The sequence below is a fragment of the Kogia breviceps genome, chromosome 5 (assembly GCF_026419965.1).
Source record: "Kogia breviceps isolate mKogBre1 chromosome 5, mKogBre1 haplotype 1, whole genome shotgun sequence".
In the NCBI taxonomy this organism is placed as follows: Eukaryota; Metazoa; Chordata; class Mammalia; order Artiodactyla; family Physeteridae; genus Kogia; species Kogia breviceps.
Genome location: NC_081314.1, coordinates 4,584,235 through 4,604,744, shown reverse-complemented (window position 1 = coordinate 4,604,744; position 20,510 = coordinate 4,584,235). Strand labels below are relative to the sequence as shown.

Below are 20,510 nucleotides of genomic sequence, written 5' to 3'. Positions count from 1 at the left end.
TGTTAACAGCTTTGCTCTGGGTGGTAGGATTTGGTAATAACTATTTTTTTCCTTCATTTTTTTTTTTTTTTTTTTTTTTTTTTTTTTTTTTTTTTGCGGTACGCGGGCCTCTCACTGCTGTGGCCTCTCCCGTTGAGGAGCACAGGCTCCGGACGCGCAGGCTCAGCGGCCATGGCTCACGGGCCCAGCCGCTCCGCGGCATGTGGGATCCTCCCGGACCGGGGCACGAACCCGCGTCCCCTGCATCGGCAGGCGGACTCTCAACCACTGCGCCACCAGGGAAGCCCACCTTCATATTTTTCAATCTGTTTTTTCTTTATCTTTCTGTGAAGAAATAAAGCTAACGAAAATAAGTTGTTGAAAGAAAGGATACAATATTTGTGTTGTCCCGTCTGGAAATGCAGTCAGAAACTTGCTCCCATGCTTGTAGTGCTTTTCAAAGAGCTCATTTGTCATGATCTATACACCGTAGAAAACAAAAGGACAGTTACATGATGACAACAGACGTCCTCTGCTTGCTAGACACCACACAAACCATTGCATAACTTAAATTTTTGATCCTGAATCAGCAACAGGGAACAATCCTTAGGAATCATTAACGATTGTCCCTAACCCCTGCAGATAACCTGATTAAACCTTTCTGGCAGGAACCTGACATTACTTATCTGTTTGAGAGTGTTTTTTTGTCTTTATTTAAAAATTAAAAACAATTTTTATTCACTAGAACAAGATAGAAGAGAGTGCTCAGGCTTCAGTCAGAATTACATTTTAAGTAATCATCATCATCATAACAGCAAACACTTAAAAAGAACTTATCATATGGTAGGTATTTTTTAAAAATGAAGTACAGTTGATGTGCAACGTTATAGAAGTTTCAGGCGAACAACATAGTGATTCACAATTTTTAAAGGTTGTACTTCATTTATAGTTATTATAAAATATTGCCTCTATTCTCTGTGCTGTACAATATATACTTGTAGCTTATCTATTTTATACATAGCAGTTTGTACCTCTTAACCCCCTACCCCTATCTTACCCCTCCCCACTTCCCTCTCCCCACTGGAAAATACTAGTTTGTTCTCCATGTCTGTGAATCTGTTTTCTTTTTTGTTATATTCACTAGTTTGTTTTCTTTTAGATTCTACATATAAATGATATAATGCAGTATTTGTCTTTCTCTGACTTATTTCACTTAGCCAAATACCCTCCATCCATGTTGTTGCAAATGGCAAAATTTCATTCTTTTTTATGGCTGAGTGGTATTCCCATATATATGTGTGTATGTGTCATATATATATATACACACTGCATCTTCTTTATCTGTCTGTTGATGGACACTTAGTTTGCGTCCATATCTTGGCTATTGTAAAAAATGCTGCTATGAACATTGGGGTGCATGTATCTTTTTGAATTAGTGTTTTCATTTTTTTCAGATATACACCCAAGAGTGGAATTGCTGGGTCATACAGTAGTTCTATTTTTAGTTTTTTAGTAACCTCCACACTGTTTTCTACAGTGGCTGCACCAATGTACATTGCCACTAACAGTGCACAAGGGTTCCCTTTTCTCCACATCGTTGTCAACATTTGTTATTTGTGTTCTTTTTGATGACAGCCATAATGACAGATGTGAGGTGATACCTCATTGTGGGTTTTTTTGTTTGTTTGTTTGTTTTTGTGGTACGCGGGCCTCTCACCGCCGCGGCCTCTCCCGCTGCGGAGCACAGGCTCCGGACGCGCAGGCTCAGCGGCCACGGCTCACGGTCCCAGTTGCTCCGCGGCACGTGGGATCCTCCCGGACTGGGGCACGAACCCTCGTCCCCTGCATCGGCAGGCGGATCCCCAGCCACTGCGCCACCAGGGAAGCCCCTCATTGTGGTTTTAGTTTGTATTTCCCTGATGATTAATGATGTTGGCCATCTGTATGTTTTCTTTAAAAAAAATACCTATTCAGGTCTTATGCCAATTTTTCAATCAGGTTTATTTTTTATTTATCTACTTTTACTTTATATGCATATTGTTATAAAAACAAAAGAAGATTAAAAAAAAAAAAAACCCAGCCCTAGCACAGTGGAGATATTCTGTGTCCTGGTTGTAGTGGTGATTATGTAACTGTCAAAATTAATGGAGCTGTACATATAAGAAGGTGAGTTTTACTATAAATTATACTTCAATAAACTGACTTTATACTCCAGTATAAGCTGCAGCATCTGGTGTCTTTTCAAGGTTGCTCTTGAAGTTCATTTGAGAAAAACACTAGTGGAATATGGGAAGATGAAGAAAGTAATACAAAGAGATATTCCTTGTTGTACCTCTAAGCTTAACTATTTTACTTTCTATGTAATACTCAATAGGGGAATGAATTAAAACTCCCGTGTTCCCTGTGCTGGCAGGCGGATTCTCAACCACTGTGCCACCAGGGAAGCCCCTATCCTTATATTTTAGATATAGTCTCTTGTAATCAGTATATGGTTGGAATTTTTCCTTAAAAAAATTGTCTGGCGCTCTTTGTTTATTAAATGAAGTATTTACTCTATTTACATATAACTACTGACATTCCTTGATGTGTTCTGTTTGTCCTCTGTTATGTGTTTTTCTTTTCCCTTATTCTTTCTTATCTTTTGGGGGGCATTTAAAGTGTATTATTCTAATTTTTTTGCTCTGCCTCTGATAGCTTGTAAGTTATACTCTCTACTTGTTATTTTTCTGGCTACCCCAGAAATTTCAGTAAGCAAACTTAATTTATCAAAGTCTGAGTTTAAACTATGTGTTTGCCCTTCTCCCAAACCAAGGACTTTTAGAACACTATAATTGCATTTAGCTTTCTTGCCAAATCATGTACTATTTTTTTCAAGCATTTTTACTCTATACTGTTTCTTGAAAGTCCTTGAGCCATTATTATTATTATTGTTTTATCAGTCAACTTTTAGTTTTATACATACATCCCATGAATGCTTTTCTTTGCTCTTCATCTTTCTTGAATCTCATACTATCCACCTACACAAAGAACATTCTTCAGAATTCCTTTTAGTCAGAGGCTACTAGTGACAAACTCTGTTTTGCCAGACCATGTCTTTTGGGGGCGTATTTTCATGAAAGATATTTTAACTGGGTATAGGCTTCTAGACTGACTGTTATTTTCTTTCAGCACACTGAAGACATTATATTGGCTTCCATTGTTGCTGTTGGGAGGTTATCTGATTTCTAACTGTTCTCTTTTAAATGTAAACAGACTTCTTTTTCTCTGCTAATCTTTAGATTTTCTTTTTGTCTTTGGTGTTTTGCAGTTTCACTATACTGTGTCTAGGATTTATTTTTATTTTACTTTATTTTATTTTTTTCGTTCATCCTGCTTGGGATTCACTGGGATTCTTAAATCTGTGAATAGGTCTCTTTTATCAGTTTTGGAAAATTATCATACATTATCTCTTCACATACTGCCTTTGCCTGATTATCTTTTTCCTCTTCTTCTGGGATTCTGAACAAATACATTTTAGACCCCTCATTCTATTTTCATATTATACACACTTTTCTGTATTCCTTACCTTATTTTGCCCCCATGTAAATTTTGGGGTAAATTTTGATAGTTTTCTTTTAACCTTTCTTTCAGGTCATTAGTTCTTTCTTTAGTTGGGTCTAACCTGCATTTAACTCTCATCTTTTAAGTTTTTACTTTCAGTTTTTGTATTTTTCATTTCTATAAGTTCATTTTTTTCTTTTCAGTTGTATGTCCCTTTATAGTTTTCTGTTCCCTCCATATATCTTCAAGCTGATCTTTTGTTTTCATAAACATAGTTAGATTACTTCAGTTTTCAAAGTCTTTGTAGATCTTTTCTTATTGATACTAATCCTCTGAGTTTTCAGTTGTGGTGTTGAGTTTCCTTGTGTTCTTAATTATTTTTCACTGTGTGCTGGTAATTGAACTTGAAAGATAATTTGTAGGAGCGATTTCAAGGCTAGATAAGCGACCTTCCCTCAGACAGGATTTGGATTTGATTCTGTCAGAACCTCAGTTCACTGCCATGCCTTAAATTCTATATCACCCAGGAGAAACAAAACTGGTCTCAGGAGTTTAAATTTCTAGGGATCTATTCTGGGGAACCATATTTAGTATAGTGTAAATTTATACACAAAGATATTGAAAGCAATGGTTAAACTATATGAAAAGGCACATAGATATTAAAATGATGTTAATGTAAACTATGTAATATCATGGAAAAAATGTTGATAAAAGGGATAAAAATTACATGTGTAATAGAATTACAAGTGTGTTAACAGAAACCTATGCTTAAAAACTCTAGAACAGTGCTGTCTAATAGAACTTGTAGTGACCATAAAAATTTTCTGTATCTGTCCTGCAATATGGTTGCCTTTATTCACACACAGCTATTTAACACTTGAAATGTGGCTAGCATGACTGAAGAATTACATTTTATTTACTTATTTAATTTTAATTATTTTAAATTTGGATAGCCATGTGGAGTATTTGTTACCATATTGGGCAGTGCAGATCTATATAATATTGAAATATTAATAATGACTTTTGGGATGTGGGTGAGACTTCTGATGATTTTCTCCCATTCTTTTTAGTTTTCTAAAGGGTTCCAAATTTTAAAGTAAAAAGGCTTTAACCAAAATACCCCCTCATAAAACATATGTAAAGCATTGTTATAAAGTCTAGTATAAGTTAAAAGGCCAAGTCCATACCAATTCTTTTTGACAAATAGTTAAATGAGTCATGTAGCCAAGCTGCCATATTCCTCATGACAGCTTTTATAATTTTAGGTAAAACTGATTTTTAAAGAGTAGCAAATAAAATTACAAGCTAATTACCTTTCCACATGCTATCCTAGAATCACAACAAACAATGGATATATTTCTTTTGTCTAGTTGATAATCAGTTAGTTCTTCCTTAGCTGACTTTACTTCTGGAATATCCGTGGAAAGTTGATAAGAAATTGTTTTAAACTGCTTTGCATCTAATGGGAAAAGAAATACATATATGATGTTTAAAACTTTCCAAGACCTCTCTTCTAAAATGAAATTTCAGACTCTGTTACGGATGCATTGACTCATTGGACATTTTTTTAATGGAAGAAAAATGAGGACCTCCCTCTTTTGTTTAAAAAAATGAGAAATTCTCATTTGGTTGAAAGAAAAATAACGATGATTTTTATTACGTGGAATTTTCTGGCCTTAGGTTTAGTAGAAAACAGTTGAATACCAAGGAATTTCATACTAGGGGTTTAGCTGAAAAAAAAATCTCTAAGTATCTTTTCAATGGCTCTGAGTCATAGAGGAGGAGCCTGATGCTCAGAAATATTAAATAATTTATCCCCAGTTGGGCAGCCTATGAGGAGAAAAGCAAGGACATAGATCCAGAACCTATGATTCTAAAATCGGTGCCCCTTCAGTTGTACCAGTACTACAGCTATACTGGCCAGCTGACCGATGGGGCCTGCCTATAAGAAAGGAATCTGATTTATTTTTGACAGATTTTCCATATCCTAGCTTGAAACAAAGTGGAATGTATGTTTGATAAAACGAGAGACAATGAACTCAAAAGCTCTTTCTAGCTATCTGTAAAGTGCTCTATAGATGTTGCTAATTTATTTCAATCAATTACAACAGTGAGTTGAAGACTAAAAACTTCAAAAGCCAGATGATGGAAAAGCGGGATTTTCTGAGCCATTTTGACTGATGTATTTATTGACCAAAATGAAAAATGTAAATGTTATTTTTAGAATACGTCAATATTTGCTCTTGGTCAAACATATGAGCTTTCTGATCTATAACATCAGCGTTAAGGAACTTACCTTCTTCAGAGAAAGTAGTCTGTTCTTTTGTTAATATTGCATAGTGTCTGGCCATTTGTCGCTCCTGTTTTCTACAAAATCAAAAAGTATGATGCATAAGTCTGAAATATGTTGGAAGTTTAAAACAGTATACTATAAATTTTTACTGTTTAAACTCTATTCCTTGTTATTTTTATCTGTTATTACTTGTGAATCAAGTCATTTAGGCAGTGTGCGTGTGTTTCTACTATATTTAGTGGACAGATTTCTCCAATATAGGAATTCTGAATTGCCCTGCGAATTTGGGGTTGGCAAATTTCTACTCTTAAGTCAGTGAGTTCACTGAGTTTCTGAAATCTTCTGACTCTTACAATGTCCACCAGGAATTGCAATAAGTTTGCTTTGGCCAATTTTTGTTTCTTCACTGGGAATGCATCTTCAAAATTATCTATTTTGAGAAAATGAGGTTCATTTTACAAAAAAACTCTCTAACCAAGTGGGCCTATCTGAGTTTCAATATCAAAGGCTCACTGTTACCTCCGCAAAGCTTTTTCCTTTGCTTTGAGTCTGTCGACTTCACTGCCGTGGGCGGCATGAGGGTCAATACAGATTAATTCAGCTTTAGGGCTTTGGATTTTTTGTTTTTCCTCATAGATGTAGTCAATCAGATTTTGGAAATAACTACAACAGGAGGTCTGAAAAACAGAGTTCATTTTCATCTCATCAGTCCTAGATGAAGATAATTACAGGAGGGAAAAAACCCAAAAAATGGTAATGGGGTTTTGGATAACAATCTAACATAACATTTTTTTGGTAACAGTTTTATTGAGATATAATTCACATATCATACAATTCACCCATTTCAAGTGTACAAGTCAATGGTTTTTAGTGTTGGGCTGGCCAAAAAGTTCACTCAGGTTTTTCCATAACGTTGTAGGAAACCCCGAGTGAACTTTTTGGCCAACCCAATACAGTCACAGAATTTTGCAACCATCACAACAATCAGTTTTAGAAACTGAAACCTGTACCCATTAACAGTTGCTCCTTATTCTCCTCTCCTCTCAGCCCCTGGCAGCCACTAATCTATTGGCTGTCTTTATAGATTTGCCTGTTCTGTACAGTTCATATAAATGGAATCATACAACCTGTGGTACTTTGTGACTTGCTTCTTTCACTTAGCATAATATTTACATTTATGTCGTAGCATGTATAAGTACTTCCTTTCTTTTTATGGCTGCATAATATTTCGTTGTATGGATACCCCACACTTATTTACCCTTTCATCAGTTGACAAATGGGTTGTTTTCACTTTCTGGCTGTTAATGAATCACGCTGCTGTGAACATTTGTATACGCGTTTCTGGGTGGACATATGTTGTTAATTTTCTTGGGTATATACCTAGGAATGGAATTGTTTGTTGGGTGATATGGTATCTGTATGTGTAACTTTGTGAGGACTTGCCCGACTGTTTTCCAAAGCGGCTGCATCGTTTTATATTCCCCTTCAGCACTGTATGAGGGTTCCAGCGTCTCTACATCCTTGCTAACCCTTGTTATTATCTGTCTTTGGGGTTATAGCCATACTAGTGGGTGTGAAATTGTATCCCATTGTGGTTATGATTTGCATTGCCCTGACGGCTAATACATAACTCTCTTAAGAATGGCAACGCAGGAAATCCTCTGGCAGTGCAGTGGTTAGGTAGGATTCTGGGCTTTCACTGCCAGGGTCCCAGGTTCGATCCCTGGTGAGGGAACTAGGATCCCACAAGCCATGCAGTGCAGCCAAAAAAAAAAAAAAAAAAAAAGAAAAAGAAAGGCAGTGAAAAGATGCAGAAGAAAATACTACTTATGTTTAAATTAGTGTCTAAAAGTAACACTATTTCCTCAGTGAACCTGCTTTAGAACTTACATGTTCTACTAGTTCAGAGCTACTGTAGTCACAGGAACGGTCCACATTGGAGAGAAATGTTCTTAGATCGCTCCCACAGAATTCACACGTGGGCGATACCTCCTCCTCTTCTCGCTGCAGAGAGGAGAACAAAAATGAAGACGTGCCCACAAGGAGGCCCAGAGGCTCTCAGGGCAGGCGGAGCCAGAGCCCTGGACAGGGCCAGCGGATGTCCAGTCAGACGACAGGGGTGATGAGGGATGTACGAACCTGCTTGAGAACTCCTGTCAGACAACATGAGGGCCCCCAGCGATGGTTAGTAGGGAACTCTCGGGTCTGAGATCCTGTATCGGAAGGCACCACGCCAGCAGGATCTATCTGTATATTCCAGAAATGAGACGTCATTTCTATTCAAGGGCTGTTAAGGGCTGGGGAGGCTGAAGGGGTGTTTTGGAGGCCTCTGCGGCGCAGCTCGTTGGGGTGCAGCTGAGCCCATCGGGAGCTCTGCGGGCCCTTGGGATGCCTCCTCAGTGTAAGAAGAAAGTTGCAGAAATGAATTCACTGTTGACATCAGTGTCCCTTGTCGAGCCAGGGGCACGTACAGTGTGTGGCTAGATGCGGGACACAAAGGAGAACACATATTTGATTTTGTGTAAATGGTCTAAGGTGTTTAAATACCATAAGCTCTTTCAAGAAGTGTCAGCTAGGAAAAAGTCTTGACGTTACGATGTAGGCCACTGTTTACAATGCTTAACTTTCTAAAATAAATTAGAGTCCTTTCTCAAGGGAAGCCCCAGTTGGGGTACCACATTCTGCTGTCTGTGCTGTGAAGGTAATCCAGGAGCGGGAGGGGGGGCTAGGGGAAGCAACAGGGGGCTGGGAGTTAGGGGCGCAGGTGACTCAGTGAGGGGTGCATGCACTATGGCCCTGTTAGTGATCTGAGGTCATGGCTGTGGCTGCAGAGGCTCCTGGCAGGAGAGCAGCCAAACCTCGGCACAGGCCTCCAGGAAAAGACCCAGATCATGACTCGCGTGTCACGGAACCACCAGGGCACCTGTAGTTGCCATGGAAACTATTCTCGGAGCCTGGCAAAGTGACCGCCACAGGGCCAAAGGGGGACTGAGATGTCCGGTGCAGCCAGGGACCCTAGAGTACAGTGCAGTGTAATCAGGCCATTGAAAGTACCCGATCATATGTACTGCACATCGCTGAGAGCCGAACACTCAGGGAGGAAAGCCTTGTAAGAGAGAGATGGTGGTGATGAATCCAGGACAGCTACCAAATGATGGAATAGGCAGGAAGAGCTTGGCAACGCCAGGCCCGCTACAGACTGTGCCGCCAGCATCTCGGTAGTGAACTCCTCCTCCCACGGCCCCTTCGCCCCCAGGTGCACCCCTGCACCTGGGGGCAAAGTAAGTAAAGATGCTTTTAAAAGACATGAGTGGGGTTGGCGTTTCCACCTCAACAGGGTGTGGCTGAAGAGGAGAGCTGGGCAGCCAGCTGCCGCTGCCCCCGAACTAGACCAGCGTCCAGGCCCTTCTCGGAAGACCTGAAAGGTCGGCCCAGGGATGCCCGTGGAGCCAGCCCTGTGCAGGGGCCGGTGCAGGCACAGCTCTGTGGAAGCAAGTCCCCAAGGCCTTCCTCACGTTCAGGCGTATCTCTGGGTGTCAGGGGAGGAGAGCTCAAGAAACTTTCTGGATACAAGCCTTCGTGCTTCAGAAAAAGGAAGGTGCTATGTTTGAAGAAAGAATTTCAGCCCAAAGAGTCTGTAAGGTGACCATAAAATTTAGAAACCTGGGCAAGTATAAGCAGTAAATGTTGACTCCTGTTACGTTACGTGAGGTATTTAACGTGTTACCAGGCATTAGAACTGCATAGTTCAACGTGCTGCACAAAATAACAATGAACACCAGCCACACTGGTGCAGCCACGCGGCATTCCTGTCACCTCCTGCACACACATCCGTGCCGCCCTGCCTCACGATTGGTATCTCTTACTTCAGCGAACACGCCTGTACCTTTAGTGCACCCCCAAAGAAGGAGTCAAGGAGGTTCCAGTCTGGGGAGTGTGCAGCTCTCGCCACGTGGCCGTTGCCGGGCAGGTTTGTAAATAGTCGTACCACGGGTCAGTCCCTTACCTCTGTGGCAAAACGGGGTGCTTTGTGTCCTGATGGAATTACTAAGGTGCCCTCTCCCTTGCCCACTGAATGCAGACATTGATTGGTCACTTAATGTGATCAAACACAGCGAACGCTCACCTGTGCTGCCAGGCTTTATGACACCACTGTTATAGGTTGAGTTGGGCTCCCCAAAAGGCTCTGTTGAATTTCTAACCCCTGGTACCTGTGAAGGTGGCCTGACTTAGAAACGGGGTCTCTGCAGATGTAGTCAAGTTAAGATGAGGTCACTAGGGTGGGCGCTAACCCAATGTGACTGGTGTCCTTGGAGAAGAGGGACGTTTGGACAGAGACACACAGAGCGTGCTGGGGCGACGAAGGCAGAGGTTGGAGTGCTGCAGCTGCAAGCCAAGGAACGCTGAGGATTGACGGCCACCACCAGGAGCTCCCGAGAGGCAAGGAGGGACTCTCCCGTCCAGGTTAGACTCGCTGACACCTTGATTTTGGACTCCCAGCCTTCAGAACTGTGAAACAATACTTCCCCGTCACTGTAAGCCACCTAGTTTCTGGTATTTTGTTAACAGCGGCCCTAGGAAACGAATACAGCCACCCTAAGTGCTATTCCAAGTAAATGAGCTCTTTGCCTTTCCTTTGTAAAAGTATGTTCACTGTCTTCTGTGCAGATCATCATGTGGCTTTTTATACCATTTACTACAGTAAAAGCAAAAAGAAATCTAAATGAAAGTTACCTTGAACTTAACTTCTAAGTTGGAACTCTCTCGTTTGAATGTGAGAGTAGATGGTGGCCCGATGCTGGGTAGTGTTCTCAGAGAGGGCTCAAAAAGTGTTACGAAGTCTTCCTGGAACTAAATTTTGTAAAGAGGGAGAAAGAAAAAACATGGAAGAGTGAATAAGTGATTTTTACCATAAGTTCAGTGTACTAGTTGGACTGATAAACATTTCTTACCTCCAGCTCACATAAAATGTTTAGTTTTGGCTCTTCTGGGTTAATTACCCATTTTGCTGAAGAGAAAAAAGATTCAGAAGGAATGTTTAAAAACTTTGTGCAGTGTATTCCATTTTCTGTAGTTTGAAGATCCTAGCCCATGACACACACACACACACACACACACACACACACACACACACACACACACGCTGTCTAAATGCCCTGAAACCCTACCTTCACCACCTTCTTGCATATACTCTTAGGGGAGCTCTTTTCTAAAGGGCTTGGACAGCGTCCAACGTTAAGGCTGGTTCCCTAAGGGCAGTTTGCCTTTGCCAGCAGAGGGGATGACGCCAAACATCCAGTTACCTCTTAATTTAGAAGCTAGATTTTCAGGTTCATCTTCCTTCTTTACGGAGGGCACTTCCTTCTCTGTAAAAAGAGTGTACATTTGTCATCAATCCTGACAAAGGATGAAAGAAGCCTAATACAAAAGAAAATATGCCTCTTGGAAAAATACGTGCCCTTTTTGTGTTTTATTTTTAATTTTTAAAATTTTTTGCCTTTTCCCAAATAACGTTTTGTCAACAGTAAGTAACAAACAGAGAAGACTCACCACTAATGAATCACATTAAAAAATGCTTCCTTGCTTCTTTTTTTTAGTCCTAGAATGCTACACGAATGCATATTTTATTTGATTATAATCATGGTTTGCAGACCCTTTTGTGTTCTGCCTTTTAAAATTACTATTCTGTCTAATTTATGCCTATTATTCTGCAAAAGATTTTTCAGGGAGAAGAGTGCTGGCCTGGGGCGAGAGGGCGGTTCCCAGTTCAAGACGGTGAACTAAACCACCAGAATAATTCCCTCTACAGATTCCAGGGCAATACTGGAAATGGGGAAGACAGCCATCTATCAACACACGAGCCGCTTGGAGTAAATGTCTGGAAAGGTGAGCAGACGGGACTCTGGGATGATGAAAAACCAATCAGAACCACCTACAATGAGACAGAGGTAAAGGGAGAGGGCAGACCCACTTTGCCTGTATAGCCAGGGCTGGTGCTGGAGAAAGAGATGGGCTTCAGAAGATGACATACGTCCTATGTTGAGTACCTGAACAATTTAAAAATACGTTTTGGGCATTTTGCCCAACAGAAATGCCAGCACAGGTATTTAAAAAAAAAAAAAAAAAAAAAAAGAACGAACAAGACTTTGATTAAGGCATTATTTGTCATAGGGAAGAGGTCAAAACACAAAACCAAACCAAACCAAACAACCCTGCAACATCTAACAATCAGATGTATTACATAAGTCACAGTAACTGTAGGTATATAAAGGAATACTACATAGTCATTTCAAGGAATTAGATCAATATTTCCTGACATGGAAAGATGTCCCTCATACACTGCTAAGTAAAAAAAAAAATTAAAGAAGAGATAAAACTGCTGTTATTCACAGGAAATGTAATTGTCTAGTGGACTTTTAACTGATAAAATATTAGAATAAGAAAGTTCAGGAAGGGAATCAGATACAAGATTAATGCATTGAAATCAATAGTTTTCCTATACATTGACAATAACCAATTAGAAAATATAATAGGAAAAAAAAAGATTCCAATTATGACATCAATAAAAGACAACTGTAAAACACCTAGGAATAAACTAATAAGAGGTGCATATCAGTTCTCTATTTAAAAAAACCTACAAAAAAAGATATGAAAAAATTGAAAAGGTACCTTAGGTTCCTGCTGTTAAAGTAATCAAACAAGGAAGCCATTCCATTAGATGAGGGGGCTCTAACGCCTTGGGAGCCAATCGTGAGCAAAGTGAAACCTAAGCCAGAGTCAATGCCTCAAGGTCAAGAACAGCTCACAGCAAACAGCCAGCCAGGCTTTCCCAAATACAGTTAAGTCCCCTACATACGAACCTTCAAGTTGCGGACTTTCAAAGATACGAGCGTGCGTTCCCATGTCCAATCACATAAATTAGTTCACATGTCTGGCGTACATTGCCACGTGCACGCATCCTCTACAAGTGGTTGTGCTTTTTTTTTTTTTTTTTTTTTTTTTTTTTCCGGTACGCGGGCCTCTCACTGTTGTGGCCTCTCCCGTTGCGGAGCACAGGCTCCGGACGCGCAGGCCTAGCGGCCATGGCTCACGGGCTTAGTTGCTCCGCGGCATGTGGGATCTTCCCGGACCAGGGCACGAACCCGTGTCCCCTGCATCGGCAGGCGGATTCTCAACCACTGCGCCACCAGGGAAGCCCTGGTTGTGCTTTTGTGTGCTTTACTGTACAGCACTGTTGGCTGTGCGACACGAGGAGCTTACTAATGAAGACCTGATGGAATCGGAGGCCCAGAGAAAGGACGGAGAGAGACAAGAAGAAGAAGTAACTGAAGAGCCGAAGAGATTCACGACGCAGGAGATGGCAGGGGATTTCCTTTCTTTGAGGAGGCGCTGTTAGCTTTTGAGGCACAGGATGGTACACGAAGGTGGTTGCGCCCCGCAACGGGAGGGGCCACAACAGTGAGAGGCCCGCGTACCGCGAAAAACAAACAAACAAACAAAAAAAACAGCACACATGTGACTTCTATAATAAAAAGTAAAGATGTGTTTCAAAATATGATGGCAGATTATTTCTTGATGTGAACACAGGTGCTACCATTTATTAAAGGCTCAGTGCCAAGGAGTTTAAATGTTGAGTTTCATTTTGATCTTCATAACAGTCCTGTTACAGGAGGATTATTATGGACAACAGAGAAAGAAACAGAGTCAGTGAGGTTAAGTGACTTGCCCAGGTGTCATGGTGTTAGTTTGTTTTGGGGCTGGGATCCAATCCTAGCTCTCCTGGCCATCTACACCAGTGCCCTTTCCAGCGTACAATCCTATCTCCCAGCAAAAGCTAAAAAACCAAACTACTCACCCGGCTGCTCCGTGCCTGACAATTCTTGAAGCCACCTTTCTTCTGTTTGTACTGATGTTGGAATTCTTGGATACAGATTGTGATAGACAGCCCTGAAATTTAGACAAAATGTTAGTTTTCAGTATACCTATAGAGTTATTAGCAGTTCTTCTAAATCTAGTACGTTTAACAATCAAATAACAGATGTTCTTAGAAGATCCTGATTTCTTTCTCCTTTGAAATATTTTCTTCCGTTCTTACGTCCTCAGTAAAGTCAGGCACAGTGTGTTTGCATCATATCTGTTCTTTGCGGAGCACTCCTCTCTCAATCCAGGAGGCTCCCGATACCGTATTATTTCTCTCACGGAGTAAATTACTACCCCCCTATCTGTGCTGTGTGTTGGTGGTGGTGGCGGCGATGATGGTATGTGTGTTTAAACATTTACTTGAATTTAAATTAGAAGTTGTTCATGTTAAAATGGCTTTAAAATAATCCAAGCTCTTTTTAAAGGGCTGAAGTTAAATGCGTTGTGATTAAGCGATCTGTATTCTTTCCACAAGCAGTTTAATCAGTTCGTCATCATCTACATGACAGGAAGCAGGAATTTATTGACTTTTACTAGCTAAAATGACTGTTACTGGTAACAAGTAAACAATACCTTTGCTTTTCAAGTTCCTTTGCCTCTTTGAATTTCCATTTTTTTTTTTGCCATAATTTGCTGACTCTTCTAAAATTATCGAACAAAAATTCCCCAAATAATTTAGTCAACTTTAGGATTGTCACTTTTTCACCTTTCTCAGTTCTCTTACGTCTCCACCTTCCTTTTTTTGGTGCTTTGTTCCTTGAAACATTGTGTGTTGAGAACTCCTCTGCAGAAGCCACCTGGACAAGTGTCTGGGGGAGTCCTGTTTGTCCAAGTTCCCATGGAAAAAGTTATGGGACCAAAGTAAAGGAACATTGACAAGCAGCCCCTAGACAACATTTTACATTTCAGTGCTTTGCCAATACAGTAGTTAACGAAGTCAATACCTAACTCATCTAGGTCTCTGCCTCCCTTGGACCAACATGAAAGACTGTTTCTGAAATTCTGTGTAAAGATGGCAGACATGGGAGGATAAGAACAAAATTAACATTTCCTGAGAACTTTACTGTGTTGTGGTAGATACACAGTAGTTGCTTTACTTATATGACTTCATTTATTTTTACAAAAACCAATCGAGGTAGGAATTAGTATACCCTTTCCTTTTTTAAAAAATTTTTATTGGAGTATATAGTTGATTTACAATGTTGTGTTGGTTTCAGGTGTACAACAGAGTCAATCAGTTATATATATACACCTATTTCCACTTTTTTTTTTTTAGATTCTTTCCCCATATAGGCCATTACAGAGTATTGAGTAGAGACTCCTGTGCTATACAGCAGGTAGTATTCCTTTTCTTTTTTTTTTTTTTTTTTTTTTTTTTTTTGAGCGGCATGTGGGATCTTCCCAGACCAGGGCACGAACCCGTGTCCCCTGCATCGGCAGGCGGATTCTCAACCACTGCGCCACCAGGGAAGCCCAGTATTCCTTTTCTATAGGCAAGAATATTGAGGCTCTGGGGGGGGCCCTCTCAGAATCAAACATGGCAGAGGCAGATGGGGCCCAGACCTATTTGGCTCCAAAACCTGTGTTTCTCCGGATTCATCTGCCTCCTAAGGTTTGCCCCAGAATAGTAATAGGGCAATTAAAAGTAGAAATTGAGCCATTATTGGTTGCCTTTCCGTACCTTTTAAGGACAGATCTCCTTAAAAACACAATGTCACCAAATTCACCAGAGAATGCTTTGAAGTACAGAAGAAGCATCTTCTTAGGAGGATTTATGAGGAGAAATTAAGAATTCGATTTAGGAAAGAGAGGTTCCCATATGATAGAAAGTCCAGGTCAAGATGGCACCTGAACACACAATTCTCCCCTTCCTTCCAAGATCTCATTGAACTAACAAACACTTCAAACCCACAGACAAGCAATAGCCCTGGAAAACAAGAACGGTGTCATCAGTAGCCAAGTCATACTGAAGAAGTCCTTAAAAGAGAGAAAATAAATGGCCTCAGGTTGATGGAAAACTAGAGCAGAGACCACCACAGCTCAAGGTAAGAGACATAAGTAAAGTTCTTCCAAAGGGAACTCCTGAGAAGCTCCTAGCCCGGACTCGACCAAATGCAGAGGGGAGGGCGCTGGAGACGGCCGTCAGGGTAGCTCAAGGAGTGAACATGGAACAGCTGGCCAGTCAGACCCCTTCCTCTCCTCTTACGCAGGGCAGTTGGCAACAGTTGTGTTTATTTCCAGATGAAGCCCAAAGAACTGGTTTCTAAAAAGCCTGCCTGGGGAAGCTTTAGGTCTGAAAGAGAATCAGAGTGCAGGATGAGTTACTCAGGACCTACCCAACAGGCTTAGGTGAAAAAGGAGGAAGGGAGAGTCCCAGGAAAGAAATGCATGAGGAACTCCAGCCACACAGTAAAGTGTCCTTATCATAACTAGTAATAGTGGGCTTACCCACCTTGCCTGCTCCCTGCCGACACCCCACAGGAAGCTGGCTGAGACTGCCCTGCCCACCCACGCACGGCTCACAGTGAGCCTTGCCCTGCCAGCCCAGCCAGGAAACAGAGCTACTTGGCTGCAGGACTCCTATCCTAGTTTGAGCTGCCTGTCAGTCATTCATTGAGAAATACAATTGGATAACCAAGGATTACCAGTCACTTAAGGACAATCCATAGCATGGAATAGAAGGACCAAGAAAAACAAACAGAACAAGTGATCTTGAAAGAAAAAAGAAGAAATACGAAGAACAAAGGAGAACTTTAGTATTTTATAACAGTACCCTCAAAGAGACTTAAAGACACACACACACACACACACACACACACATACACACACACACACACACACACACACACACACACACACCTATTCAGAGAGTAAGAATCGGTTCTTGGAAATTATATGAATCCCCAAATAAAAAATTCTGTACAAAGGCTACATTGTAGCATGTAAACACCAAAAATCTTGAAAGATATCCAAGAAGTCCAACAGCCAGCTAGTAGGAGTTCCAAAGGGAAGAATAGAGGAAATGAAGGGAAGGAAATAAATATCAGAAGCGTTTGAAAATCAGACTGATCAGCAATACTGGATACTAGAAGGCAATGAAGCAATGTCTTTGGAGCTCTGAGGGGAAATGGTTTTAAACCTATTCTTTTATGCCAGGTTATATTATTAATAAAGTATGAGGGCAAAAGGAAGAAATTTCAAGACAGGCAAGAACTCAGAAATTTGACTACCCATGAGATCAATATGAAATAATTACCTGAGGAGTTTCTCCAGCAAAAAGAAAAGGAATAAAAGAAAGAAAGCAATATGGAAAACAAGAAAGTATGGCCGTTGAGCCCAGCTCAGAAAAATGGAAGACAACTAAAAACAACTGAGAGTTGAGAAGTTCTTCTTTTAGGAGCCAAGTTTTAACAGACACAGGATTTCATTTTCTTGTGCATGGACGCAGTCACGTCCCTGGGTTCGTAGCAGGAAATTATGAGTATTGGTTATTGGTCTTCAATTTTTAGAATCAACTTGTACCCAATGCACTAAGAGCTAATTATACTTACAAAATATGCAAACACTATAAAACTTGGTAAAGTAATATGACTTTACAGGACTATATATTATATATTTTAATACAGTCTGTTACATAATTTGTTGTTAATTGGGAGAGGAAAGGGTGAGAAGAGAGAGAGAAGGAAGTAGAAGTGCATTAAGGTGTTAATTTTTCAAAATAGAGTCAATAGTTACTAAAATTGATAAATCAAGAAGTAGAGGTTTGAATACTTTAAAGTCCCAAAGGTTAGAAAATATAAAAATAACCTAACTACTGAAAATGGAGAGGAGGGAAGTAGTGTGTTACACTCCTCAGCTTTCATGGTGGGAAGTCAGTAGCTATGTCAAAAATTAATAAATCAAGGAATGAAAATATGCTATTTAAATTATACTGGAAACAAAACAAACTGTTACCCAGTATGTTAACTCTGGTGAGCGGAAGTGGAAATGGAGAAGGGTACAGAAATTTTAAATTTTATAGCTTTGTCCACTTTAATGTTTTAACCATGTACACATACGTTATCTTTTATTAAAATGTTGACTTGGATAAATGAGAACATGTAAGTGGGGCAGAACAATTCTCTTTCTGCTTAGAAATGGAAAGTTGCTTATAAAAGCAAGACTCAGGTGAACAACAGTGTGAGATTGTGGACGCATGTTTGGTGTGAGGTTTCAGGGAAGACTCTAAATGTGTTGCTCTGGTGTCTTCCTATTGCAGTTAGAAGTGCTTAGAGGCTCACAGCAATAACAACAACAAGAAAAAGAAAAGACTGTACTTTCCGCTCTCCACCACAGGTGTCCCCGATCACTCCTGAATTTAGCCAATAGAGACTTAGTTGTGCACATGGCATTTATGATTTCATGCTATATTCGTAAGTAGACATGTCATCTCTACAGGTAGATAATAAGCCGGTGATGGGCAGGGACCCTGTCTATCTCCTCCAAAGTGTCTGACAGTGTAGATTAAAAAACACCTTTTTGAATAAATTGGTTGTAAATGCCCTGGATGGTTTTACTCTACTTCCTGACATGTTTATTCCAAAAGTAAACATCATCAGCTTCAAAAAATAATAATCTAGAACACTGAAAACAATGTCTTACCTATCTAAATTTGTTTCAGACGTGTCTTTCTTAAATGTCTGAAATATTTTAGGAAAACCTGTTGAATGAAACATTAAACAATTTAGCCATTCCCTTTAAATCAGTGGCTCTGAAAAGGACAATTTTGCCCCCCAGGAAACATTTAAAGACATTTTGGATCGTCACAAAGCCCGGTAGCGGCTAACTGGCATGGTCAGAAGTAGAGGCCAGGGACGCTGCTGAACGTCCTGTAACGCGTAGGACAGTCCATCCTCCTGCCCTCAACACACGCGGCCCCAACAAAGAATGATCCTGACCAGAATGTCAATGCTGGGAGATGGACAAATCTACTCTAAGTAACTGCTGTGCCTTCCTTTTTAAGGAAGTGGCTGGAGTGGTTTCAGTCCAGGAAGTTAAGCACAAAAGTGAATTGATTTGGGCTGGGCTGTTTCAGTAGCAGAGCGCCCTTAAAAGCACTACTCCTTCAGGAGTGGCGCGCGCGCGCGCGTGTGTGTGCGTGTGTGCGTGTGGGGGTGTGTGTGTGCGCGCGCGCGCGCGCGCGTTTGAGGGGGGCGGCGGGGGGAGGGAATGAATGTAAGAGGACGCGATCACTGAATGCACGAAGTGTTATAAAATGAGCACTCCGTAGAGCATTGCCGGTTTCCAGTTTGACGAGGCGTTTCCCCTTTTTCCTAAACTGTGGACCGTCACAATCGCTCAGTCAAGATTTCAGCGTCTTGAGGGACTGAGATAAGGGTGTGTGTGAAGTCTTGTGTGTATTTGGAAACAGACTGCCGGGTAGACGAAGGCTCTAGAGGAGTTGGACCTGCTCTCCCCTAGGGACAGGGAAGCCTTCGAGGGACGGGCTGGGAGGGCCGGGGAGCGGTACTTTTTTGGGAGGAGGTGCTGGAGGGCGCCCTCTCGCAGGCCACCGGCGTCTGGCTCCACTGCAGGCTCGGCGTTCGGCTGAGCGTCGGCGTCGAGCTCAGGCTGGGGCTGACGACGCTTGCTAAGCCGGGGCGAAAGGCTTTCCATTCTTCCTCATTGCCATCTGCGAAGGCCAAAAGCTTCCCTAAGTACTCCTCGCTGACCTCCCCACGGAGAGCCAGCTCCTTGTCCTGGTGCGCCGCCGCTGTGTCCTCCTCCTCCTCCCCCCGCTCCTGCTGGCCCTGCTCCTCCTCGGGCTTTCTGAAGCTGTGATGCGAGTGCATGTTGGCCGCGGCGGGCGAGAAGCGGGATCGCGACTAGCGCAGGGCACACCTGCGGGTCCAGGCCCGGGGCGCGCGAGGCCTCCTGTGCGTCCGTCTCCCTGGGCAACGGCCGGCCGCGTGGCCCCCGCGTCTGGAGATTAAAGGCGCAGGACCCTTCAGCCCGGAGGACTGGCGCTGCGGGGAGAGGGCCGGAGAGGCATGGAGCGACCATGGGGAGCTATAGGACCACTGAAAGCTCCTTTCGTACCTGCTCTCCGGTGTCTCGGAGAAGCCCTAGCGGCCTGCCGTGAACTGATCTTCCTTTCCAATCTCTCTCAGCTCCTTTGGAGCCAGCCTTTCAAAATTTTTATTTATTTTTTTCCGGTACGCAGGCCTCTCACTGCTGTGGCCTCTCCCGTTGCGGAGCTCAGGCTCTGGACGCGCAGGCTCAGCGGCCATGGCTCACGGGCCCAGCCGCTCCGCGGCACGTGGGATCCTCCCGGACCGGGGCACAAACCCGCGTCCCCTGCATCGGCAGGCGGACTCTCAACCACTGCGCCACCCGGAAAGCCTGAATGCTTCATTTTTTTTATTTTTTATTTTTGCCGTACGCGGGCCTCTCACTGCTGTGGCCTCTCCCGTTGCGGAGCACAGGCTCCGGACGCGCAGGTGCAGCGGCCATGGCTCACGGGCCCAGCCGCTCCGCGGCATGTGGGATCCTCCCGGACCGGGGCACGAACCCGCGTCCCCTGCATCGGCAGGCGGACTCTCAACCACTGCGCCACCAGAGAAGCCCTAAAATTTTTTTAAATTAAGAATTGGAGGTATCGTTGAATTACTATATTAGTTTCTAGTGTACAACATAATGATTCAATATTTTTGCAGGCCATATTCCATTTAATTTTATTATAAAATATTGGGGAACTGGTCTTTTTTTTTTTTGGACTGGGGGATGGGGAGTGGCTACT

At 42.2% G+C, this 20,510-nt stretch overlaps 1 protein-coding gene across 1 annotated transcript in view; it reads right to left on the bottom strand.

Moving 5' to 3' along the window:
• The window catches only part of ERICH6 (glutamate rich 6), a 36,743-nt gene extending 17,180 nt beyond the window's left edge, over positions 1-19,563 (bottom strand). Inside the window, exons 1-11 of the mRNA XM_059065260.2 lie at positions 19,242-19,563; positions 18,374-18,431; positions 13,668-13,759; positions 11,116-11,178; positions 10,765-10,820; positions 10,547-10,663; positions 7,703-7,816; positions 6,332-6,489; positions 5,816-5,886; positions 4,833-4,978; positions 374-459 (exon numbers count right to left, since the gene is read on the bottom strand). Coding sequence (XP_058921243.2) covers positions 374-459; positions 4,833-4,978; positions 5,816-5,886; positions 6,332-6,489; positions 7,703-7,816; positions 10,547-10,663; positions 10,765-10,820; positions 11,116-11,178; positions 13,668-13,759; positions 18,374-18,431; positions 19,242-19,563 — 1,283 coding nt within the window. The remainder of the gene's footprint in view (positions 1-373; positions 460-4,832; positions 4,979-5,815; positions 5,887-6,331; positions 6,490-7,702; positions 7,817-10,546; positions 10,664-10,764; positions 10,821-11,115; positions 11,179-13,667; positions 13,760-18,373; positions 18,432-19,241) is intronic.
• Between the last annotated feature and the right edge of the window lie 947 nt (positions 19,564-20,510).